The sequence below is a fragment of the Oryctolagus cuniculus genome, chromosome X, assembly GCF_051225735.1.
Source record: "Oryctolagus cuniculus isolate XC-2025 breed Fujian yellow rabbit chromosome X, ASM5122573v1, whole genome shotgun sequence".
Taxonomy (NCBI): Eukaryota; Metazoa; Chordata; class Mammalia; order Lagomorpha; family Leporidae; genus Oryctolagus; species Oryctolagus cuniculus.
The window spans coordinates 18,370,470-18,397,205 of record NC_142888.1 but is presented as its reverse complement, the minus strand read 5'-3'; the positions used below and the strand labels follow the sequence as shown (position 1 = coordinate 18,397,205).

Genomic DNA, 26,736 nt, shown 5'->3' with positions numbered 1-26,736 from the left:
ATTGGCTACATTTTTATGTTACCAAAATACTCTCTGTTTTGGCTATTTTTTAAGGTTAGATAATATAAGTATTCAGTAAATTCAGTGGCTGCATATAATGTAGGTGTAGATACATAATGAAGTCATAGATAGATAGTAAAGGTAAATAAGGAAAAGTAGTCTACAACTATCATTTTGAATTGTTTAATATGTGAGAAGGGCCTTCATTGTGTAAAAAGGAAATCACCTCTAAGAGGCATTCAAGGCAGTGGAAGGGCGCTATTGAAACGAGAGATAAATACTTTCAGTCCCCTCTCTGATATCTAATACTCATTTTTTTTTTCCTTTTGGAAAGCTACTTGGCTTCTCAGTACTATTTGTGAAAGATAGACACAATGATTGATATGCCACAAAGGGTGTAGTAGGTATCAGGGTAATGTATATGATGGTGCTATAATAGCACAGAGCCCAGTGCCTGGCTTATAGTAACTGGTCACTAACTGTGAATTCCATTCTCTTCCCAGGAACCAGTAGGTAGATGTGGCATTATTTAATCTCTAAAGTCATTTAAAATTCCTAAATAGAGATAGAGCTTTGAGTATATGATATTATTTGAAATATAATCTATTGCATGGTAAGACTGGAAACCATTTTAAAACTTTTTATTTCAGAATAGTTTTAAATTTACAAACAAAACCTGTGGGGTTGCACAGAGTTCCTGTGTGCCCCAAGCCCAGCTCTCCCTATTATTAGCACCTATTATTAGTATATTTGTACAAGATGTAAACCACACCCAACTTCCAGTATTTTTTTAAATCCAAACTACCTGTAGAATATAGAGGACCCTGACAGACTCCTGATTCTACTCTGAGGCAGTTCCAGATCCAGGAATCTTAAGGATAGCTTTTGGTTTAGTGCTACTAGCTTGTTGTTTGAACAAACTGTGGGAGACCTGGTAGATCATAAACTCTATCAGACTTCAACTCTTACTTTATAGCAGTGTATCTTTTACCTGGACTGTACATTACAATCACTAGGTGCTTTTCAAAATACCAATGTCAGAGTTCATCTCCAAGGATATTGAATTAATTGGAGTGGAGCCCCAAGATTAGTGTTTTCTTCTTGTTGTGTTTCTCCTGGTATCTTTTTTAAAGCATTTTTCTTTTTCTGTTTTTTTTTTTTTTAATTAATTTATTTATTTGAGAGTAAGAGTTACAGAGAGTAAGAGGTGTTCCATCCTCTGGTTCACACCCCAAATGGCCGTAATGATCAGAGCTGGGCTGGTCTGGAGCCAGGAGCTTCTTCTAGGTCTCCCACTTCAGTGCAGAGGCCCAAACACTTGGGCCATCTTCTACTGCTTTCCCAGGCTGCTAGCAGGAAGCTGGATCAGAAATGGAGCAGCTGGGACTTGAACTGGTGCCATATGAGATGCTGGTGCCACAGGCTTAACTTACTGTCCCACAGCACTGACCCCTTTCCTGCTGTCTTTTAACACCCCAGGGGATTCTTATGTGCAGCTGTCATGTGGTAAACGTGAAGTCCTGGCTCATATAATTTCTTCCTTAGTCTCTGCTATAACCAGAAAATGACTAAATATCTGCTTCTTAGTATTATTTTCATATGAGATATTAACACATTGGCTTATACTAAGTTCCTCCAGCATTCCAATTTAAAATGTCTTGGATACAATAAAACAGGGATGATGAAGCAAGATAAACATCACCTAATTTGAAATCTTTTTAAATTCTTGGGTTTAAGAAAAAATTAAATATGATCATAGTGAAGGAAATGAAAATACTCTAAAATAGTTGTCTTTATCTTTGTTTCAATCCAGCAATGTGTTCATTTTTAAAGGGAAAAAACCCAGCCTTTAATTTTAAATCATCCTTTTTATTCAGTATTATTATTTCTGTTAGTTGTAATGGAAATCTACAAGTTCAAGAAACTGTCAGAATAATATCTTTGTCAATGTGAATAAAAATATTTGTATCCACATAATTTGTTTTATAGAATCCACTTATTTTTCTTGATCCATATTTTTCACCTCTAGGCGATTTGACAGATCTGTTGAAAAATGGCGGCGTTTTCATTATGATATGAAGATATTTAATCAATGGCTAACAGAAGCTGAACAGTTTCTCAAAAAGACACAAATTCCTGAGAATTGGGAGCATGCTAAATACAAATGGTATCTTAAGGTAGGTTTTTATGGATTTCTGTTTCCAAACTGTCTTTATTTTCATCATAATGATCATGTTTGGAGCCTGTGCTATGAACTTTCTGTATAAGGAAGAGAGGGTTGGCACAGACGAAACTGTTTTGTTTGGTGAACTACAAAGAGCAATTGTACTCGTGATATTGGGAATCCTTTCACAGCAGGTTGTTCTGTGGGTTTGGGGCCATGTGTGTTTTTACCTTAAACAGTAATCAGTCCAGAAGGAGAACTTGTGATATACTTAGCAATAAGTAGTTGCTAGAAATATCAATCATGATAAAGTTACAGTTCTATTCCCTAAAGACACTTTGTGGTGATGTTGCAATATTTCTATATAGCCTATTGACAGAATGTCCTCCGAGATACTCTAGAGGCCAAAACAATGCAGAGTTAATTGGTGGTACTTATTGACTTTTTGTTGGTTTATGTTAATAGAGTTGCAACATAAGGGTTATAGCCAGTGTGTAATTGAAGTTCAACTTGTTATGTATTTTGAATATGTACATAAAGATAAATTGAATTGTGGAGAATATAATTTAGTTGATAAAATGTAGTTTAGGTATTAGAAATTCTGTGTGTGTTGCACCAAAGTTTAGGTGTTTTTGCAGCTTTTTTAGCTCAAGTTGTTCCTATTACAATTTTCAATCAAGTGGATTTGAATTGTGGCCAATTTTCATTGCCAGAAAATACTGATTAAGATAGATGAAAGCATTAAAGAAAGGTAGTTTATTTTCAAAATGCTATATTCATAACAGACATTTCAAAATCCTATATTCATAAAAGCAATATGCTATTAAATTTCATAATTCTCTATTCTCAAATATTTTTGCATAGCAAAAATATCTTTTGATATTAGGGAAATAAGCATATAAATATTTATATGACAAGCTAAGTAGCACAAAAAATGAACACTATTAAAATCATTTATAATATATGTATATTTAAATATATAAATATTTATATCTCTTTTATATAAACCAGCATTGGCATTTGGTGGTAGAGGAAATTCAAGAATTTCCAATCTGCTATCAGAAAAAAGACAATGCTTTTTAATAGCACTTAAGTGAATTTTGAGCCAATGTAGCATAACGAGGTCTCTGCCCGAAAGGCATAAAAATATTAGAATCAGATAAAGTGTTCCTGGGGAGATGTATAAGCATTTTGCCATTTATAAAGCTATCTGATGCAAAGTAGTTACCTAATTTAATCTATATTTTATTATAAAATCAACATATAATTTTGAATAAAAAAAATCAAGCAACATAGCGATATATCTGTCTGTTCTACTATCGGCAGGCAGTTATTTTGGTATGAATTTGGGGACACACTTCAAGTTGAATTCCTTGGGAAGCCACGCTAAGGTGGAGATTAGCATGTGGAAAGATTGTAAGAGAGTACTTTGGAAATCAAGCAATTCATTAATGATGTGCCTTCGTATAGTTTACTGTGTATTTCTCATTCCTGAGTTATGTTAGACTTCTTGGATCTGTGAATTTTTTCTTTGCATCAAATATTAAAACATTTCTGCCATTATTTTTAAAATAATGAACCTCCAATTACACATATAGTAGACTATTTGAAGGTGCCCCACTACATACTGATGTTCTGTTCATTTTCTTGTCGGTACGTTTTCTTTGTAAGTCTTTTTGTGTGATTTCTATTGTCAAATCAACTAATTTAATATTACTCAATTCCTCTTCTGTGTTAATAGCATCTAGTGTGTATATATATATATAATCTAACAGTAGACATTGTTGTTTCCCTATCTTGGAAGAGTGACTGGGATTTTACATGCATCTGTGTTATCTCTTCAACACATTCAGTAACTCCTCTACCATCTTGAAGATATGAATTCATTTAAAATGACTTTCTCTACTATTTTTATTATTTGTATCTATTCTGGGCCAATTTAAAATATTTTTTCATCATTATGGGTGTTGTTTTACTGTTCTTTGGAGAACCAGTAATTATTGATTGTAATACAGACATTGTAAAATTTAATTCATTGAGTTATTGATACTTTTGTATTCAGATTTTCTTTTGTTCTGGGACACAACTAATTTATTTAAACACAACTTGACTTTTGGAGCATCTTTTTCAAACCTTTTTAGTTGGGACCACAGCAGCTGAGGCAAAACACTTCTGAAGTACCCTGTGAATGATGAGATTGTCTACTGTGACTAGTGGAAATAGGCATTATTCCCAGCATACATGGGCTCTAGAGATTGTTTCCTTTAATTCTTCATGCATAGTTCTCTTCCTCTTCTTGAGGAGTTTCCTTACATATATAAAATGATCGAGACTCAGCTGAAAACTGGAAGGGAGCCCTCTAAAGATCTCTGAATTCTTCTCTGTACAATTGATCTCCTACTCTGCACTGTGATCTACAGCCACCTTGCCCTCCGTAAGCTCTCTGCTCCATATCCTCACTCAAAGAGATCTCCTGGGTTTGTGAGCCTTCCCTTTTTCTTTGTTTTTTGCCTAAAATTCTCCCTAGACATGAAGCTTTGGCAATTGTAGGGCTCCCCTCATTTGTTCCCAATCTCTCAGGGATTCTGTCCTTCAATGTCTGATGTTCAGTGTCTTGAAAATCATTGTTTCATATATTTTTGTCCATTTTTAAAGACTTTTTTAAAAGGCAGGATGTTAATTCTGGTCCCTTTACTCCAAATTGGCAAGCAACAGAAGTTCAGAAGAAATGATGTTGATGTCATTTGATATTTTAGTACATTGCTATTATACAATCTTGAGATTACATAATAATTGTAAATGTCTAAGACACGTCTGATGGTCCTCTTTTCTTGACAATGTGGTTTGGTTGAAATAAATGATCATTTTATCAAAATATTTTCCCTTAATTGGAGCATTTTTTTAAAAGACTCATTTCATTTTGTCTTTTCCTTTCTCAATGTATAGATAAAAAAAAGAAAGGGAATCTAGATGTCCAGGGGAAAATTCTTCTAGCTAAGGAGCAGTGAATTCTATAAGAAATGCTCTAAGCAATTAAGACGCTTCTTTCCTGGTGATTATAGTTCCACATTGAAGCATCCACATTCATACTCACATTGTCTCTCTTTTTCTATGTCTCACATTCATATTCTCTCTCTCTCTCTCTCTCTCTCTCTCTCTCAGACAGTAGAAATTGTCTTGCTTTGATAAGCAAATAGGAGCTTTGGAAATTTCAGCTATCATGGTTATCATCATTGTTTATTGACTAATAGGAAAAAGAGTTTAAATATTTGCTATGAGATTAGTTTGGAAAACAGAATGTAAGTGGTGCCTGTCAGCAACAGATAGTTTTGTTGGCATGGACCAGTAATAGTTACTTTAAGGAAACCCAAGCAAGTAGCCCATATAATAAACAAATAGAGCCAGAAGTACAACAGAGTTTTAAGCGTCATGTGTATAAATTTCAGTAAAGAAATCATTTTTAAATATAAAATGAAAAATGTGTATCAGATTGCCCATACATAGTTTGATAAAACTTATTCTATTTGCTAGTTCATTTTGAAAAAGGGAAATCAGTATCCTGATATTTGGTGTTGTCATTCAAAATAAAATGACTGCCAATACTAGAAAGAGGACCTAACTCCATACAACTTAATTATTTTTCTGTCACAAGTAAATTATAACATAAATACATGAATTAGTATTTTCAAGATATTTCAACATAATATGACATATCACTATGAGAAACCTCTTTTAAACATAGCACATTTTTGCCTTTGAAAACATGAATCATATGATAATAAGAATTAATTTGTTAATAAATTCATTTAGTTATCTCTTCATCTATTTATGCATTAACTTAACAATCAGTAATTGAGCACATATGCAAAGCTTTATCACCCACTAAAATATTGACATGCCACACTAGGCTCTATTAAAAGTTTAGAAGAATGGTTAAGAAGTTGGATGCTAGACTTAGAAAGTTGGTTTTAAATCCCACCTGCTTTAGCTTAATAGCTACAGAATCTTATGAAAAGGCCTTCTCGTCATGTCTCTGCTTCTCTTCTCTTAAATGAAAATAAAAATGAGATGTGGATTAGGTACTTAGAATGGCATTTTCCACAAGATAATTATTCATTAAATGTAAGCTCTTATTATGATTAATCATTATTCATCAATAATTAGCTTATATTCATAAAAAACCCTAACGTTTATTTATTGAATTATAGTCTCCAAATATTTGAAACGTAGAAATGACCAATTTGGATGTTTCATTAAACCTTATTTTTATGTAGCATTGTATCTTCACAAGGTATAGCCTGTGGATTAAGTATTGAGGAAAATTCCAATTCAGCCAAGCAAATACACCTCAGATAGCTGACATTTCTGCCTCTTCATCTTCTAACTAACAAGAAGAAATGTTAATGGGAGTTTTTAAAGGGAACACTAAATACCATGACAAAAGCTATGAAAATATTAGCTCATATAGTGACACAGTAAATCTGTGCACCATCAAGTATACTGAATGAAAGTAGTAGAGATCATAAAGTGCCCTAACATTTAAGTCTATCATGTTCTTTTAGATCAAAAGGAAGTATTTTAAAATATAGGCTGTTATGGAACAGATTTGAGAATCCCTGCTGTTGCCAGTAGAAACCATTAAAAATCACCATTAGATTATGTTTTTAATAGAGCTGAATACTCTTCCTATTAATGGAAATAAGCCTGTTTGTTTTATGGAATATTTTGCTGCTTTGCAAACTATAGTAAAAATTAAATTAACATTCCTCAAGAATGTTGCCATGAACAAGCATGAGACCTTGTCATCTTAAGAAATTCCATTTGAAATCAGCCTTAAGAAGTAAACAGTAGTGTAATTGTTCAGATAAAATATAGCCAAGGTATAAATGTTAAGCAAACAGAGTAAAACAGCAATGTATTATTTTGACATGAATTAACTGCTGTTTTTAGGCAAAAAAAATGTTAACTGATTCTCTGCTTTATCTTGCAATGTTACTGTGTTTTACTACTCCATAACTTGTATTATAGAGTTATTATAGAGTAGGTGTGTAATATATTTAAATATGTTGCTCTAAATAAATTAAATAAAAATCTGCTTGCTTTGTGACTTAGGAATAAATCTAAATTCATTGTGATTGAGAATACTTAAGTCAACATGAATTAAATGTCATGTTTGAATTCTAATAGGGTCCTACTATAAAATGCCAAAAAAAAAAAACCAACCCTTTGAGGTTAAAATCATTTTCTGTAGTCAAGAAAAATGTACTAAATGTACTGTTTCTTTTCTCCAGTTGAAATGTGCATGAAGAATGGAAAATTACATATAAACAGTGAAGTTACAGCATGAGAATCTTACTGTGATCTTTCAATTGGCAACAAAAGGGAGAAAAAAGGGAGAACTGGTGCTTTGGAGTTAGAAAAGGCAAAGAAAGGAGAATACAAATGTATTGTGTTTGACAGAAGTCAAATACAAGTTTAGCTTTTCTTCAGCTCTGCATTACCTTGGCTATTAGTGATTGAAGAAAATTCTAAAGTACTTTGTAAAGGACCAAACTCTGATGAGTTTAGATTCAAAGAGCACAATGGAGTTGGGATGACTCCTGTTCAATACTTTGAGACAAGTGAATGCAGGAAAAAGGCTCTCTTCCTCTTAATGGAAATGCCCAGGATTTCTCATACTTCTCATCCTGCTTTCTGAATTTACAGCCCAGAAAATCCTCATGTGGCAGTTGCTGTCATTGAAAAGCCAATGGCTTGTGTAGAAATGAGGAGAACAGAATGGATGTGCATAGGTCACTCACAGTATCTAGTAGAGAGAGTGAGATTTGTGTATTTACTAGGATGCACTTTAATATGTAATTGGTAATCTACTCCCTCAAATGACTGTAGGAGATAAGTAACTTTATATTAATACAGATTGAATCAAAGGCTATGTGGAAAAAGGCATATGGTGTTAAAGACCAAATTGGATACAGTATGTTTTCTATATAGTTAGGTTTTCAGTGCTGATTTTACCAGCTGCTTGGTGAGTTTGACAGCTTCTTAACAGTTGTACTGCTGAGACTCAAATGCTGATAGAAACTTTGATGGAAAAATCACTTGAGTAAATATTTCTGCCATCTGTTGCCCTTCATTAGGCCCCTAACGTAGAGAATAATTCATATCATTGCCTGCCCTTTGTATTTCCCCCAGCAGTAATAAAATTTCATAAGATCTCATTTTCTGGTCACAAAATCATCCTGGTTATCAATAACTAGAGAACATGTATTAACATAAAGGAATCAGTGGGAAAATTTACTAAGAGAATTTGTCTCTAGTCATTTACTTTAGGGTTACAACAATATATAAGTATGGGAATATATTTTAATATGAGTTTTTCAATGTTATTGACTGATAGAAGAACAAGAATTCAGTCTCTTAATACAGTAAACAGTTGGGCTCTTTATTCTTACATAAATATTGTTACCCTTTTATTGCTGCTTGGAAACTCCTCTACAACTTCTTGGCTCCTATGCATCTTTTCAGAAGTAGTAAATAACAGATTTATTGGGAGTTTGGCACAGTGCAGAACCTCAGAGAGGAGCTCTAAATCATTGCCTATCAAATGTCTTCTTCATAAATAAGTATATTAAAATAATTGGATAATTGCAATGGCTTGCTCTTCGAGTTCTGTTGTCCAGCATGACATGTTTAAGAAGATGACAGATTGTTACACGTTATTGGAAGAAGAGAGAATAAAACTATAACTGACTGTAATAACCACAGCAGTAAAGAACTGTTTAAAATGCATGAAAAACGTGTCATCCCTCAGGGATTCCTGTTTTTATGGAATGAAATTATCAAGAGAGTAAAAGTGTACAAAAAAGTGAGGCATGTTAATTGCAAATCCAAAATTGAAAAATCATAAACTACTCATAACAATATAGAATCAATGACAAACAGGAATTGTTATCTAATAAAATATAAGCTTAATGTTTATATACATATTTTTGAGGACTATGTTTTTCTTGCTTACCAACATACATAGAAAAATGTCTCTACAAATTTAACATATACTATTCATTAGATGAGTAAATTAGTACATAAATGAATTATGATTTTCTTATGTTAGTCCGTTAGCCAAATTATCTGTAATCTTATCCTTCTTGCCATTTTTATCCCATGTCATATTGAAAAATTTCTCTCTTCTATTACTATGTAGAGGATACTTGAAATTATCACATGTACAGACAGCTTAATAATATGATGGCTCCATTCTCTCACCAACTGCAGTGTTTCTTGAATACAAGAGCCCATCTCAAATATCAGAGCATTCAATGTGAGTCTACTGGGTGCAAAGAAGACAATGCTTGTTACTAGTGTACAGAGTTGATTAAGAACCCTTTCCTTAATGAATTCATAGGCTCCTGAATTCAACCTGTGGACACACAAAAAAAGCAGCACTGAGTAGCCTGTGAACATTCTAGAAAGTCCTGGACCTAGCCTATAGAATACGGTGTTTTTATTTGTGTCCCCTAGTCCTTCTTGACGCTCTTCCATTACGCTTCTGAAATGCTGTGGCACTCAGGAAAACATGACTTTGGGAACCAGGACAGAGAAACATTCTGAAAGACGGCATGAAGAAAAGCTAGCTATGGACAAGTCATATAATGAAAGTGAGAAAATCTTTCAACATAAATTATAAATTTTGAACAATGATAAAACTGACAAATTATAGTATAGGAGGCCTAATCACAAATGAGTTGGTTCAGTATGAAATATTCATCAAGTTGAATATAAGTATCTAGTCATAATAATGATAAATCTTTCTACAATACGACCAAATTATAGGTACAATCCAGAGACCACCATTGTTTGCTGTCATAGTAAACATTTCTAAAACTCTTTCCTTAGAGAGTCTATAATTGACAGACCTTAATTAGCAATGATTTTTTTATTAAGACCTTCTGATCAAAAGGAGTAAAAAGATTCAAGGACTTAGCTAACTGAAAAATAGTAGATATATCTGATATGAATACATATCTGTAAGATGGCATTTTCTCCTGAAGTTTTATGAGTTTGTTATTTCTTTCTGTTAATTTATAACTTTATCATCCTTCACTTTCAATCCCTTCCTTGTCCTGGGATGGGCCTTTTGTTTTAGTAAGCTCGTTTTGAGGAATATTTCAAAGAAACTTAAATAACAGATTTACATGCTGCCCTAGAATTTAGATCTTCATGTAGTCTATTGAGCTGGTTATTATTATAAGTAAATATCTCACCTATGACATCTCCCAGAGTACTTACAATTAAATGAATTCTAATACATTTTATACTACACTTAATATGATTGACACTATGAATAAAAATTCTTTAAAGAAATTTGCTTACAAAGCCAAATCTTGCTAACTGTTTTTATAAATATAATTTTAGTCTAACTAAACCATGTATCTATTTATATATTGTCCCTGGTTGCATTTTTTGTCACAAATGCAGAGTTAAGTAGTTGCCAGAGAGCCCACTTGGCCTATATACTCCAAAATATTAACTAGGTAGCCCTTTAAAGAAACAGTTTCCTAAATCCTGCCTTAGGAGATAGAGTAATAAAAAGTTTCAAAAAAATACAGGGACCCTTTTAACCCTCTCTTTATAAACTTTTTTTTTCACCTGATGCAACAGAAAATGGGCTTAGTCCATGTTCATAAAATAAATAGAAAGTCACGGTAACAACAAAAAGAAGAAATTAAAATAGCTTTTTATGTCAACTTTCCATTCCATGCATTAATACAAAGGGATTGATTACAATTTATTCTTTGAAGATCATTTAAATTAGTGTTTGGTAGACTTATTCATTTTGAAGAATATAGAAGAATATAGAGCAACTGTTTGTTAACTGATAGTACTGCCAGTTCCTCTTTGATACCTGAGCACTCTTAGGAGGTCAATAATATTGAATATTCTGTCCAAGAGTTACAATAGGTTGTTCTGCAAAAGCCTTTCTTTCACCATCCCAGTGGTCCTAAGCACAGGTCCTCAACCTAGCCAATCATATTCTTTCTTGACACTTTTAATTGTCTTGATATAAATGATAGTATTGAGTTCATCCACTCTAATAGGAGTGCCTTGTCATTACCAACAGTTTCCTACTGCTATGCGTCCCCACCAGTATCCTACCCAATTCTTTGTGTTTTTCTTCAATCTCTGAGCCCTTCCATTTCCTTACTATTATCTCCTTATTGGCAGAAGAAGTTTCTGTGAATTATAAATGAAGGATTCTAAAGGATACCTAGTACTTCATAGAAACTCTTCTAGCCTGTCTCATTTTGTAAAGAAAGTTGAGTCTCCTTGGAAAACTGCAAAACATAACCATTTGCATGTAATGAACAGTTTATAATACTTTAAGATTGATGGGCAATTTCTATTTGACAAGAGAGAAACAATTAGGATCAACTGTGGTTGTATATCGCAGAATACCAATGTTGTTTCCACACTTTAAGTGTTGTTGGATCATTATATGGGATTCATAATTTTGTCCTGTTGTACCCACTTTTGCATTACCATTCAGTCTTAATTTATTATACCCTATTAAAAGTTTTTAGGTAATTTGTTCTTATTGCTACTCAGACATTAAAATGTCTGCAGGCTGTGAAAATGAATAAATTTAATGTGCCAGCATAGTTCTCCAAATCCTGTCTTTACAACTAATAGTACAGGCTTATATTGTATTGTAAATCCTAGTTAACATAAATTTATTTGAAAATCCCATTTTACTGCTAATTTTAAATAACACATTTTTCAAACATTTTGTCCTGATTTGCTATTTTGTATGATGTATGGCTGTTATGTGCTTACAGAACAATATATGTACTTTAAATACCAAGGATGGATTGTTGAAACAACTTTAAAACAACACAGTTGTTAAGAAACAAACCAATAAACTGTGCAGCATGGTTTAATGGAGGGTTAAGAAGGATGCTATGAAGAACAAATTCATCCAATCCATATTTCACAGGAGTTTGCAAATCTAACCTCCTAGCTAGGCCAGTCCCTGGAAGAATACTCAGAGCAATTCAGCCATTACAGAATAACCCACAAAAGGAGACTAAACTGTTCGAATCTTTTTTAGTCTCCCCAGAATATCATTAACAACAGAAATTCTGAAATAAACTTACAACAGTGTTCAGAAAAGAAGAGTAGGTGACTGTCTTAGCCTGTTTTATGCTGCTATAACAGAATAATCTGAAACTGGAGAGTCGATAACAAACAGAAATGTGTTGGTTTACAGTCCTGGAGTCAACATTTAATCACTTAGTGGAATATAAGAGAGAATGAGAGGGAGCTCAACATGTGCTTTTGTGATGGCACTAGTTTCACTCACGAGGGTAAAACACTTATGGTCCACTCATTTCTTAAAGGCCCTGCCTTTTAGTACTTTTATTCTAGCAATCAAATTTCAATATGAGTTTTGGAGAGGCTAAACATTCAAACCGTAGTACTCATACTCACCACTACAACAGGGCACAGGGTTTAGGAGGCTAACCAAATGGTTGAGCCCAAGGGGGATAGATCTCCCCAGATATCCTGTATCTTAGAAAACCTGTGAACCACTACTGAGTGTAACCTTGAACATTTAGCCCTGACATTTCTCTACATTTCTTTTGACCTTTAAAGTCGATACCTTTCTTCAGCACACTTTTACTGTGGAGCTGCCCTATGTCAGATTCTGCTAGGTGCTTCGGATACAGAACTTGGCACAATCTGAATGTACTCACAGAGAATGTAAGGTTTATTAAGGGTGAAAGACATTTCGCTAATCAAAATACATATATGATATTCTCGGTAGATGGACATTTAAATAACTAAAATAAGTTGTAAGGCTATAATACAGGTAGGGACAACATAGAATGAGTTGGAGAAATGACAACAACAGTAGTAACTACCTGGCTAGAAGATTTGAAACCAGCTCCCCAGAGGAGCTGATAGGGAAATACGTGAGAGAAGTGTAAATCCAGAAAAGTTTGGAAACTGATGATACCAGGAACACTGTGATATGACAAAGACAGGATGAAAAGTACTCTAGTCCAGTTTATGGATGCATGGGACAAAAGAGTGGGAAATAATGCTGAGGGCAACTTTTCTCCTTTTTTAGATTTATCACTTTAGTTTACTTTATTTTAATCTAATGAACTTGTATTTTCCAAATCATGGATTTTGAAATCAATTTTTTTACTAAAACAAAATGAAAAATAATTGTCAGATTTCATTGCATATAGAAAAGTATTGTTTCAGAGATTTTTGTTTTTAATCATGTCTGTGTATGTCGTGTGAGTATGTGTATGTGTAAGCACAATGGAGTCTTTCTGATTAGGTGTCAAAAATAGTTATGAGTATAAGAAGTTAGTTTCAATAGAAATGAGTTCAGGGAATGGATAGTTTAGAAAGATGGTTAAAATCAATTTTACATGCACAGAAAGATACAACACAATATTTGTTTTATTCATATGTCTTATAACATTGCCTTGTTTTTAATGATATTTTAAAATTACTTGAGTGTTACTTCGTGTGATTTTTCAAAAAATCCCAGCAACACAGGTAAACCAGATATTCTTATAACTCTTACAAAAGCTCAGAATTGCTAAATGACTTACCCCAAATCATAAGGTGAGTAAATGAAAGTCTTGGGACCCATGCACTATGTGATTTAGTGACTAACAGGAAGAAGTTAGAAATGTTAAGAAAAAAAATAAATCATAGTTCTGCCTAATGAATATTTAGGAAATTAACAAAATGAATAATCTGTGCACTCACTATAAGATAAGGCCTTTGTAAGAGGCATTAAGTGTATTAAGTGATAAATATGAAACTTCTTCCCTCCATTAAAAAGTTATTTAGTGATGGGCATAATCTTAATTAAACCTATCTTATTATGTTATCAGTAATGATGAGATATAATGTAGTTATTACTATAGTTATAATTTGACCTATAGTGTATTAAAATTATGGTATTAAAAGGGGTTATTTTTATTATAGATGATGTTAGGGTTGTTAATGATGGTGTTAACAGTAGTTATAACACAACAGGTACTTCATAATTTATAAAGCACAATTGATTGCATTATAATTCTCATATTAATCTCCTGTTAATATATACATTGGGGGATTCTTTATTGCTATAGGATGCAGGTTGCTGAGGATACAGAAGATTTAGGGCCCCTCATCTACTTCTCCCTGATTTAAAATAAAGATAGGATTTTGGCAGGAGAGCAAAATTTAACAAGTAGCTCTTACATGTGAGGGGCATGGGCATCAGACTGTAGCAAGTGTTGATGCTGTTTAAGAAGCCCCTTGATTCACACAGAGAAGAAGCCGTTGAAGGTCACAGACAAGGATTCAGTAGTTACCTCTGTTGCAGAGTACCCTCAGGACAAACCCACCATGAGTTGTGGTTTCCCCCAAAGCAAAACTGTTTTCCCTTAACTTGACATTTCTGTGAATATCAGCATTCTGTGGCTTATGCAATGTATTTTTATTGAGTTTCAGGACAGTGCTGCAGATCAGGAGTTTCAACATGAACAATGCATCCTGTGTAGTGACCCTGTAGCCGTCAAGGAGGCAGATATCTACCTCCATGTAAGAGGCTGAGGAATCAGTTACTTTTCAATACTGAAAGAATTCAGTCCAGTGCACACAGAGATAGATATATGAACCTCAAAATTATGGTAGACCATAATACTTCTAAAATTCTGTAGTGACTGTATTTACCAAGTCCTACAGGAATGAAGAGGGAGACAATGAACTTGGTGTTGGATAGCCAAGGAATCATTACGATAGGCATGTGGTTTCACAGTGAGGGAAAGAATGCCCTTGACCATAAAAACAGCATGTTCAAATTCTAGGTGGCCTCATGAATGTAGGTTGTTAGGTGAATGGAAAACAACATTAAGTAGCAGTAGCTAAGAAATCAAATCGCCAGGTAGAGAGCAATAGCGTGGGCCAGAGAGGTAGGTGGGGAGCACCTTGTGAAGGACTTTACATGATACACAGATCTGCCTGTGTTGTAGTCTATTAACAACAGAGCCACTGAATGTGTTTATGCAGAAGAGGGTGGGGACAAGCTTTGCACTTTTGAAGATAAGCTTATTTCTGATACTTATGGTTGGTTATATACCTTCTAAGTTTTTACATTATAATTTTGTTTAGACCTTTTAAGAAAAACTGCAACTTAGCATACTTGAAAAAGTGCAGTTTCAAGTCATTATTAGAGGAATATATTTGACAGATTTTATGATCCTCTTATACCTGTTTTCTTTCCAGACATTCCACATGTCAACAAATTTTAAATGGTCTACTTCTGCCTCGGCATCCATCTGACAATATTGTATATGTTTTCTGATTGAAAATATAAAATAGCCCGTATGATTAAGATGGACTTACCATGATCATCATGTACTCAAGAATCTTTCCAATTAAAAAAAACTGAGAAAATTAATGCTGATTTGCATATCCTTCCGCACCTGTCCTAAATCAGATAGTAAGCCCTTGTTGCCAAAGGAGGGAATGCTGCAGCATGGCTATTAGCATGGACTCTCATTGAGGTGAATTTCAACAAGCAGCTCTCTCAATGTATAGAAATTCAATGCATATTTGTAGGCCTACTGTGTGTCATGTAATATTCTAGGCAGTAGAGATGCAGCAGTGAAGTAAAACAAGTGTGGGTTTTCATAGATCTGTCAAAAGTAAATAAAGGGATACTTACAGTGAGAGCCCTGTCTTACATTTCCTCTTTTGAAATAAAAATTCCTCTGTGAGAAAGATGTTACATTGGAAGCTAAAACTGCCAAAACTTCAATGATAATTTAGCAGTCTGTTGGAATTTGTATATTTTGGCTAATGGGAACTTGGAAATCTAAACCTTTTATTGAACACAACTCCTAATGAGATAGAAAAGTGAATGGCTTTCCCTATACTATCCTTGACTGTCAAGTAACAATCAGAAACCATCAAGAGCATGATGCTTCACTTCCCATCCAGCTCCTTGCTTATGTGCCTAGGAAAACATCATATGATGGACCAAATTTGGGGCCCTGCCACCTAGGGGGAGAATTGGATGGGGTTCCAGGCTCCTGGATTGGCAGCCATTTAAGGAGTTACACAGCAGATGAAAGATCAATCTCTTTCTCTTCCCTCTACTGCCTCCCTTTCAAATAAATAAATGAAGAAATCTCTTAAAAAGTTTCCTCTAGCACTTTCTCTAAATAATATTTGTGTTTGTATAATGAATAATTTACTCAGGAGATACTGAGATTTTCATAAAGTTCTTTACTTAAATTCTTACTCTGGGAGTCAGCACTGTGGCTTACCAGGTTAAACCACTGCCTGCAATGCTGGCATTACATATGAGAACAACTGTTGGAATTCTGCTTGCTCCTCTTCCTATCCACCTCCCTACTAATGTTCCTGGGAAGGCAGCAGAAGATGTTCCAAGTGCTTGGGCCCCTGCTACCCACTTGGGAAACCCAAATGGAATTTCAAGTGCTTGGTTTCTGCCTGGCCCAGCCCACAACCTTGGGGCCATTTGGGGAGTGAACCAACTAGTGCAAGATCTCCCTCTCTGTTTCTCCTTCTCCTCTGTTAACTCTGCCTTTAAACATATTCTGAAAATTAAATTGATGTGTTCTTTTTTTAAAAAAATATTTTTTATTTGAAAGGCAGAATTACAGAAAGAGGGAGAGAGAGATTTTCCATCCTGGTTCACTCCCCAAATGGCCACAATAGCCAGGGATGGGCCCGGCCGAAGCTAGGAGCCAAGAGCTGCTTCTGTGTCTCTCACATGGGTGGCAGGAGCCCAAGCACTTGGACCATGTTCCACTGCTTTCCTAGGCATATTAGTGGGGAGCTAGATAGAAAGTGGAGCAGCTGGGATTCAAACTTGTACCCATTTGGGATGCCCACATCTCAGGCCTTAGGTTTTCCCGCCACACTGTGAAACCACAATACTGGACTCTGTTTATTTATGCTTTTCAAAGCTACTAGAAAATCTGAAATTACTTTCTAAAAATTTGTTTAGTTTTAAAATTTTTGATTTTAAAATTTTAAGACTCATAAGTATTATGCATAGTTATTCAAATTAATTTATTTACTTTCAGAATTGACAGTTGAAGTTGTATTTATTGTGTAGATTGCATCCTATTAATGCTGCTGTGGGGAGTCCAGTTTACTAAGGTCTCAAGTGTTTGTTATAATCAGGAAACTTGAAATATTTTGTAGGGGAATAAGCAAATAATATGCATTATGAAGACTCATGGAAAAAGCACCACCTCTTCCCTAGGCATCTTTCCCTTCTCTCATTCTAAAACTGCGGAGTTCACAGTCAGTGTTCTGACTTAGAAACAGTGTAGACAGCCTTATCTCTGCTCCAGGCCTTTGCATTCGAAAAAGAGGAAGAAATTCAAGATCGAGGGTAACATTATAATTTGTGGACTAAGTGAAAAGAGATATGTCTTAGGTAGGAACTCTAGCGGCCACTAATAGCACTTCTCTCCCTTCCAAAAAGTTTGCAGAGGAATAAAATGTGCAGGATAAGCAATATTTAGTAGCTTGCAACTGTGTGTTGTTAGACTGCATGTCCTCATTTTTGCTTGTGGCACCCTACAAGACTCAATGAAAATGATTCATTCCAAAGGGGAAAATAAGCAAACAATTAGAGTTGGCCACAGGCTCTATTCACCACGGTCAAGGCTTAAGTGAATATGAAAGATTTCCTGTAGTTTACCCAAGTTGAAATTGGTGGTTTAACCCCTAGCTGAACTACTAATTATCGATATCCTTCTTGCTGGTACCTGAAGAAAAAGGTTCTCAAAAGGAATCATTGTCCAAATTATAGTCTCTATCTTGACCATGGAAGTTATTTAATTTTAGCCAATATTTAAGATTTTTACATTTATGGGATAAGAATACTGTATAATGAGCCTAACTCTCACTGTCCTGACTTACCTATCTTATCACACTAAAATAAGTATATTATATGTGTGTGTGTGTGTGTTTCATATTTCTGAAGTTTATTTTGGTCTTTATTATACATTACATTACTACTGACAGAATAGAAAAAGCAAATACTAGTGGTTGTAATACTGTTGTAATACTGTTTTGTCGTTAGTCATTTACTCTTTTTGTATATTTAAGATTACATGTATAAAGCAACATAAGCTATGTGTTTTCTCAGTTAATTTTTTTTTCAGTTTATAAATGTATTATAGGCCAAAACTGGGAAAATTTTGGATAATAGAAAAAAGTATAAAGAAGGAAATCCATAATCCTTCCACCTGTTGTCAAGGTGAAATTTTGTTAAGAAATTAATATTCACATCAATCATAGTGAATACCTGGCAGATTTTATTTCATTCTGTAATGAGAGAACCAGTAGGAAGAAAAAACTGGTTCAGAAGAGGATACAAGGAATTAAAGCTTTCATAATTAATCAATGCTTAAACATTTTGTTGATTTTCTTTGAGAAACAGAGAGACAGAGAAAGAACTTCCATCTGGCTGTTAACTCCCCAAATGTCTCCAGTGGCCTCAGGCCTGGGACCAAAGTCAGAGCCAGAAATTCAGTCCACGTCCCCAGGAGAGGAACTCCATCACTTGGGCCGTCATTGTTTGTCTCCTGAAGTCTGCGTTAGTAGGAAGCTGGAGTCAGGAGGCAGAGGCAGGTGTGAAACCCAGACACTCCAGTGGAGGGTGCAGGCACACTAACCACGAGGCCAACTGCCCACCCCATAATAAATCAATTTTTAAAAACAGTTTTCTGGAATAGGATTGTTAAATAATACATAAAGAAGTTTAATGCCCTTCAGTCTTTGAGGGTTATATTCTGCATTGGGTAAAAGTCACTTGCATCATACCAAGCTTTTTACATGTTGCCATTTACTTTCTAAAGTTGTAAAATGAATGAACTCTGATTAGTAGTAAACAGTAAGTCAGATAGATTTGCTTTTCTCTGAATTGTAGAACACTACCATTACTTTGCTACACGTAAAATGAATAATAAAGAAAATCATTCTTAACTTTTTAACTATTTCCCCTTCTAAGTTGTTTTCTTTATGGATCTTTGAAATATAGTTGAAATGTCCTGAATATTTACCATCCATTTTCTATTCCACTGGAAAAGATCAAAGGTGTTAATCAAATTATAGATCTCAAATGTTCAATACTCTTTGTTAAAAAAAAACCTTAAACATAGTTGCACTCTCTAAGTACATGGTATCATTAAAAGTCTTGATACGGTTAAAATCAAATAAGCCTTTTTTCCCCAGATAATGTGAAGTCACTATATTGGTCAAAAAATATAAAATGTCAGTTAGATAAGAGAAATAAGTTAAAGAGATGTTTTATATAATATGTGACTATAGTTAATAACAATGTTTCCTCTTATTGAAATAAGTATTCTTTCCACAAAAACAAAAAATGGTAAGTATGTGAGATAATGTACATGTTAATTTGCTGGACTTAGCTATTTCACAGTGTACACGTATTTCAACAAAACCTGTTTATGACAAATATGCACATTTTGCTTATTAAAATAAGTAGAAATAAATCTAAAAAATAAATATAAATAGGATCTCATTTGTATGAAAATTATGACAATTGGACACTTCCAGAGACTATATGAAAAGCTTACATGAAAAGATTTTTGTGATTCTAAACACACAAAAAAGGCATGGCTGTCAGAAGAAGAGAAATCTTTGCCCTTCAAAAAGTATATCAGTTGATTATATTATTTTCTTACTACTATGGTGATAAATGGGAAGTTGCCTCTGAAATTTAACTCTTTATAAATTGTAATCCCTCCATGTCATTATAAAACACTTTGGGGATGTTGGATTTGTAGATATAAAAAGAATATTATTAGCTTGGTTACATGAAATGGAGGAATAAGGCTTAGTACTTTAATATATAATTTATACAGATGTATAATCCTGGAAGTAATATGAAAGCATGCATTTAAAAGTAGTATTTGTTCCCACAAAACATTCTACTGGCTTATTACAATCCCAATGAAAAAAATATAAAGCAACCATTTACAAGTATATAGGATTTTAAGTTTAGGTCAGGAAGACTATAAACAGATAGAAACATAAATGTTTATGTGTTCCATCTTTTCCAATGCAAAATTCAGGGCTCAAGGTTCTGTTTGATACATGGGCTGCATGGTTATCATAAATGCCAGTTAGTTTCCTTAGCAATAATCTAAAATTCAATTTTATACTCAGAAGGAATATCTATGTATTTATGTGATGCTACAGTTACAAGGAATCTAAGTCCTCCTATCAGTTTAGTTCATCAAAGATTTATAGAGCTGCTAATATGTGCTAGGTCAGTGCCAGGGTATAAGCAAGTTCTTTATACATGCCTGATTAGGTAGTTTTTTGTTTTGTTTTGTTTTTCCCTTGTGGAAGAAACTTGTTTGGGCTAACTTGAGGGTAAAAATGTGGTGGGTACGATCAACTGGAAAGTTACTAGTGACAGCCTGGAATGCAAAGACAGAAGCAAGATGAAAGTTGGGAATAAATGCGGTGTTGGGAATATACGTACCTGCTTTTACTAGGTCCTCACCACTAGCAGGTAGTCCTGTAAAGGCCATGTCTGCCCTGTGGAGTTATGAGAAGTACTGAAGAGTTTCCCCGGAAAAATAGACAAATATCAGACATTTTCTCTGACATATTGCAGTTAATATAGAGTACAAAAGATGTAAAAGAATGAAATTGACGTTTTGTGGTGTGATTGTTGTTTTTAGCTCTTGTTTATACTACTGTGGAACTGCGGTCTTCCTACTTGTTGAATATTATGATTAGTAGTGAATTAAGCTTATGAATATAGAATAGATTAAAATTATGTCTTTGCAAAAACTGATGAAGAGAGGGGAATTGAGAGGGAGCAGTAGGGTGAGGGAAGTGTGGTTGTCTTCTTGGAACTGTACTTAGGAAATCTGTTCTCTTTATATTAATAAAACATTTTAAAAAGGAAAATGGATTAGGATTATCCCAATAGAAGTCTATGAGAAATGGATTTAGAGTAGGGATTCTTTACTTTGTATGCAATCTATCCTTTTAGCTGTGTAGCAAAGTGCATAAGCACATCAGGATAATGATTATAAACACAGAATACTGATACTTAGGATTACAAAGAACACTAATTAAATACTATCGTAAAAATAAATTTTACCTTTAAAATATGGCTATACTTCTTTGTATTAACATCAGATTAACATGAGAATTGTAGTAATTATCATGCACTTGCTGTGACCCTGAGAAACTAATGTATTCATAAATTCCTTTAATAAAAAGATAAAATTAAAAATAAATTTTTAAAAACATCCAGCTACATGAGAGGGCATCAAAAAGATCATGGAAAACTTATGAAAAATCTATGCATGGATTTCAAAAATTTTTGTGTTAAAATAAACATCTTTAAATTCAGTTTTCCATGAACTTGTTGAAGTGCCCTTGTACATATGATTCTTTGTGAATACAGTAAACAATGAGCTCCAGCCACAGGAATAATAGGTACTACAAATTGAAGTTAGTAATGAGCTAAATAATATTTCAGAAAATCTGCAGCTGTTATCTGATATGAAATTATCTGTTTCTATTAGTAAAAGCCACAGCTGCAGCTACTATTACTGTGGTTTGTTCATTGTTTTCAGGTAAAGTTTGGTGAAAATAAAGACGTGATATTTTTCCCATCTAAGTTTGCTCTCCTGTAAAAGTCACATTACCACAGGGGAAACATCTCTATGAGTTAGTCCCCTAAATATGCTGTATCAAAAACTGAGTAGCTAGAAGATAACAGAAATTCAGTGTTTCTCATTTGAGAGGCGCAGAGTTTGATAAAGGTGTTGCCCTCTCTGAAAGCTCTAGAAGAGGTTTTCCTTGCCTCTTCCTAGCTTCTGATGATTGCTGACAATCCATTAAGTTCATTGGTTTATGGACTCATCATTCTAGTCTCTGTCTCCCTCCTTACATGGATTCTCCCGGTGTGTTTATTGCTGTGTGTCTGATTTCTCTTCTTACAAGGACACAAGTCACTAAATTAGGGATCACCCTAATCCTCTAGCACTTATATGATCTGCAGAGACCCTGATCCGTATCAGGTCAGATTCTGAGATTTTGCTTTGACAGATTGGTGGGGTGGGAGTCACTGTGCAACCCATACTCAAGCAAGATGGATAACTGCAGTAGGTATCCTCGGATTTCCTTTCTTCTGGAACATGCTAGGTTCCTAGTTTTAGCACACACAATCTGAATGTTTCTGATCAATATGACTAAAGATGTTTTTCTTTATGTTAGATATATTAATGCCATTTCTTCTGTATTTCCACCCAAATTACTGATTGGATCTGACAAGTAACCTAATGATTTCATGGCATACTTTCAAACATAAATGTGAAAATATAAGAACATAGGCAAATATTCATAATAAATATCCTGATCTTAAGCTAGCAGAGAACTTGAATGGAGAAATGGAGAAATAGAGAATAATGAACGACACCTTTGGGAATGTTAGTGATACATAGCCTTATGGGGAGTCTTACTGATGCTTCACAATCCATGTCCATCGAGTCTGGCATTTGGAGCAGGACCTACGCAAGACTAACTGTGGGTTCACATTTTCCACAACTATACAAGCAGAGTGGACAATGGAGCATTCACAACCTTTCTTTTTCAGACAGTAGTTCCTCCTGTTCTATCTTACTGATGCTGCTTCTTGTTGCTTGTGCTAGCTCCTCTTCCTCCCCTTGATCAATCAGGTTTTCCTATCAAAACAAAACTTGTAAGCATATTTTGTCTCAGAAATGAACATTTTCTTATTAATTTTTATGTATATATTTACATAAGTATAGAAAAATGGGAAAATATAAATCAAAAATAAACAGGAAAACAAAAATATTAACATTGTTCTTTCATAACTTAATGAATTATGCTGCATGCCTTGAAGATGTGTATATTACAATTTGAAACCTATTATGGATTCTGGAGATATTGTCTCTTAGGTGACATCTTCGGTTTTTATGGCCTTAAACATCATCCTTAATTTGATAAATAATGAGTATATCTCTCCAACCCAGATTTCTTTCAACTCCAGATCTGTATGTCTACCTATGTATATGGCACACATCATTGCCATATGACACACATGCAGCTTTGACATTTCACTTAAAATTTTGCCTCTGGCCTAGTCACATATATTCTACATCAGCACCTTATTATCATCTACTGGGTTGTTAAGCAATAATTGTTCACATGATTCTATCATTTCTCTCTTGTATCTAACCTATAGACAAGCAATGCAGTGTAATTTGTGTGTCCAAACTCTATTTTGAATTTGCCTTTTCTTACTCTACATCACCACCAATTTAGACCAGGTTACTTCTTCACTCTTCTTGCATCAGACCACAACCTCTTAGTGTTGTTATTGGTTTCTTCCTATTCAATCCTAAAAAGCAAGAAGACCAGTATTCTCAAATGTTAGACAAATGAAAGCATTTCCATGGTTAAATCCAGTTAAATCCCTCATGGACTTCTTCTTTTGCAATTAGAATGAACTCTAAACTTTTTATCATGGCATAAAATTTACTGAATTACATTATGTGCTGGATACCCTTTATTTCTATCTTTGCCATTCTCTTCTGAAGCCACAATTTCCCCATCTATATATTAGAGTCATACTACAATTTATTCACTTTCTGCAACATCTGCATGGTCTTTTCACATGCCCTTGCCTTTGGTCTTGATTCAAAGGTGTGGAGAATATTTTTTTCCTGTGGCCATTGGGATGTTTGTAATGCAATTCATAGGCCATACAAAATTATCAACTTAAAAATTAGCCTGCTATAGAGTTATCGAAATTCAAGTCCTGCCTGCAGTTGCCTTGGCAGGGCCAGACCAAATGATTTTATGGGCCTTATATGGCCGGTGGGCAGACATTTTCCACCCCGGTCTAGAGCATTCTTCCCTTTCTTTTTATGGAGTTAAGTGCAGCTGCCTCCTGGATGGAGACTGGATTGCAGTATCTTCAACTGTAGAGTGGAAATAAAATTTGGCTTACAGTGCAGAGGTATTTGCATTTTAAAATTTAATTCCTGGGATCCAGAAACCTCCCTAAATCCTACCCACAGATTTTGGATTATAAGCCGTATCATAGACTAGGATATGATGGAATGTCAAAATGAAAGCCAAGGTCCTATTGTACTTGAGCACCACACAGTAGGCACTCTCTAAAACCTGTGGTCTCACTCCTTTCTTCTTTTCTTTTTGAAACAGAAAAATATGTAGAATGGTTATTTGTCTTCTGGAAGTTGGGATTGATATATTGAGGACTTGTTAACAGAGGAACAGCAAAGATGAAATACTGAAAGCACCACCACAGGCAGAGGTCAAGCCAGAGAGATTTTATTTTTAAATGAATGCACAAAATATAAGGAATGTATTAGAAAAAACATGATTTAGGAAAATATATACAGAAGACATTCATGAAATTATGTTTGCCGGTTTTTTCAGTGTTCAAAATTATGGTTTGAATTTAGTGAATTAGGTGCTTATTTCAGTGTGTGTGTGTGTGTGTGTGTGCACGTGTGTGTTTAATCAGGAAGGCTAAGTAAGAATTAACAGTAACAGCAATTTTACTTTTTTGGACTTAAATTAATGGCTAAAATTTAGTCCATTCCCAGAACAGCATGAAGTATATGTTTTGGAAGGTAGTTAATTAATAGGAAAAAGAGAAAATGTGTCCATAATCAAAGCCATTATAGCCCACATATACTAGTAAATGTTCTGAGATACTCATACCATTTAACACATATCCAGAGTCTAAAGGCCTCTTGACAACAAAAGTAAGAGAAATATAGCAATACCTGCTATATATATCACCATAATCCTTTTATGTTTTTAATGGAGAGTCACCGTAGAGGACATTTCATATGTTCAGAAGTAGGTAGGTATCTCTTAGATATAAGTAGGATTTACTCAAATTGAGTGCTGTGGTAATTCCACATGGATGGAAATGCATTCTGGTGTGATTTGTGCTTCTGTGTATATCCTCTATGGCCTGTATCTATTTTGACAATTCTGAAAGATGTGCTTATCCTTTCTTTTATCTTTGATATTGCTGATTTAAAGAGCCATTGCTCCTTTTCCGCATAACTAGATTCATCTTCATTCATTTCTGCATCATCATGGCTGACTCATGTCTGGTGTGTGATAGGAAGCATGCTATCGTAAGGCACCCTGTTAGCACTATGCAGGCCTTGCTATGAGCCTTGACGATAATACCTACTTCTAGAGAGAGAGAGCTGGAGGTTCTCCTTGAGTCTGGACCCTGCATCCTTGTTAAGGACACCTCTTTGCTTTTGCTTTCTGATCTTAAATGGAAAATGGTTACTTGAGGCATTGTTAGGATTATGTGAAATAATACATTTAATGTCAGGGCCCCTTACTATATGCTCTTACATTCTTAGGTAATGCTTACAGATTTATAAAATCACTTGATTGACAATGTTTTAATCAGTGCTTTTCTGACCTATCATATTGTAAGCTTCAAGAAGGAAGAGTCTTGCACTTTTTCCTATATGAGAAAACTTCAGAAAGTTCATGGAAAATTGGAATTAAAAGACAAGTTCATTTTGATGCAAAGGCATTTTGAAATCCATGCATAAGTTTTCCATAATATGCATTTTCATTGAATTTTTTTGAAGATTTGTTTATTTATTTGAAAGAGTTACACAGAGAGAGAAGGAGAGGCAGAGAGAGAGAGGTTTTTCATCTACTGGTTCACTCCCTAGTTGGGCCGTAGCTGCGCTGATCTGAAGCCAGGAACCAGGATCTTCTTCCTGGTCTCCCGTACAAGTGCAGGAGCCCAAGGACTTGGGCCATCTTCTACTGCTTTCCCAGGCCATAGCAGAGAGCAGGATCAGAAGAGGAGCAGCCGGGACCTGAACCAGTGCCCATTTGGGATGCTGGTGCCACAGGTGGAGGATTAACCTACTGTGCCATGGCACCAGCCTCACTTTTTTATCTTTTATTTATTTATTTGAAAGACAGAACAGCAGAGAGAAGGAGAGAGAGCACAAAAGATTTTTCAATCTGCTAGTTCACTCCCCAAATGGCTGTAACAGCCAGTTCTGGATGAACCAAAGTTAGGAGCTAGTAACTCCATCTGGGTCTCCCACATTGGTGGCAGAGGCCAAAACACAGCAATCTTCTGCTGCCTTCTGAGGTGCATTAGCAGGGAGCTGGAGTGAAAATGGAATAGCTGGGACTCAAATGGTCATCAGATATAGGATGCCGATGTCCCAGGCAGTGGTTTAATCCATTGTACCACACATCTGCCTTGCAGTTAAGAATAAAACATTAGTCTGAATAACACCAAAAGATTAAAAAAAATCCAGTTCCTCTGGATTGAAGCTACAGGAGAGACAGGCATTTGACTCAATAGAGACTTCCACTGGTCAGAACTTTCAGAAGAAAGAATTGGTAACTTGAATAAGGCACTGAGCACAGGCAAGGTTATGGGAAGATGGAATATGGGAGTTGTAAAAAGG

The 26,736-nt window shown here is 34.7% G+C and overlaps 1 protein-coding gene across 14 annotated transcripts in view; it reads left to right on the top strand.

Moving 5' to 3' along the window:
- DMD (dystrophin) overlaps positions 1-26,736 on the top strand; it is a 2,249,390-nt gene that overhangs the window by 1,125,973 nt on the left and 1,096,681 nt on the right. For 13 of the 14 annotated variants that reach the window (XM_070067426.2, XM_051827673.3, XM_070067427.2 and 10 more), the window contains one exon: positions 2,030-2,177. In XM_070067426.2, the coding sequence (XP_069923527.2) occupies positions 2,030-2,177 (148 nt within the window). Of the gene's footprint in view, positions 1-2,029; positions 2,178-15,457; positions 15,629-26,736 lie in introns of those variants that run through there. The other variant, XM_089324362.1, reaches the window with a different exon arrangement.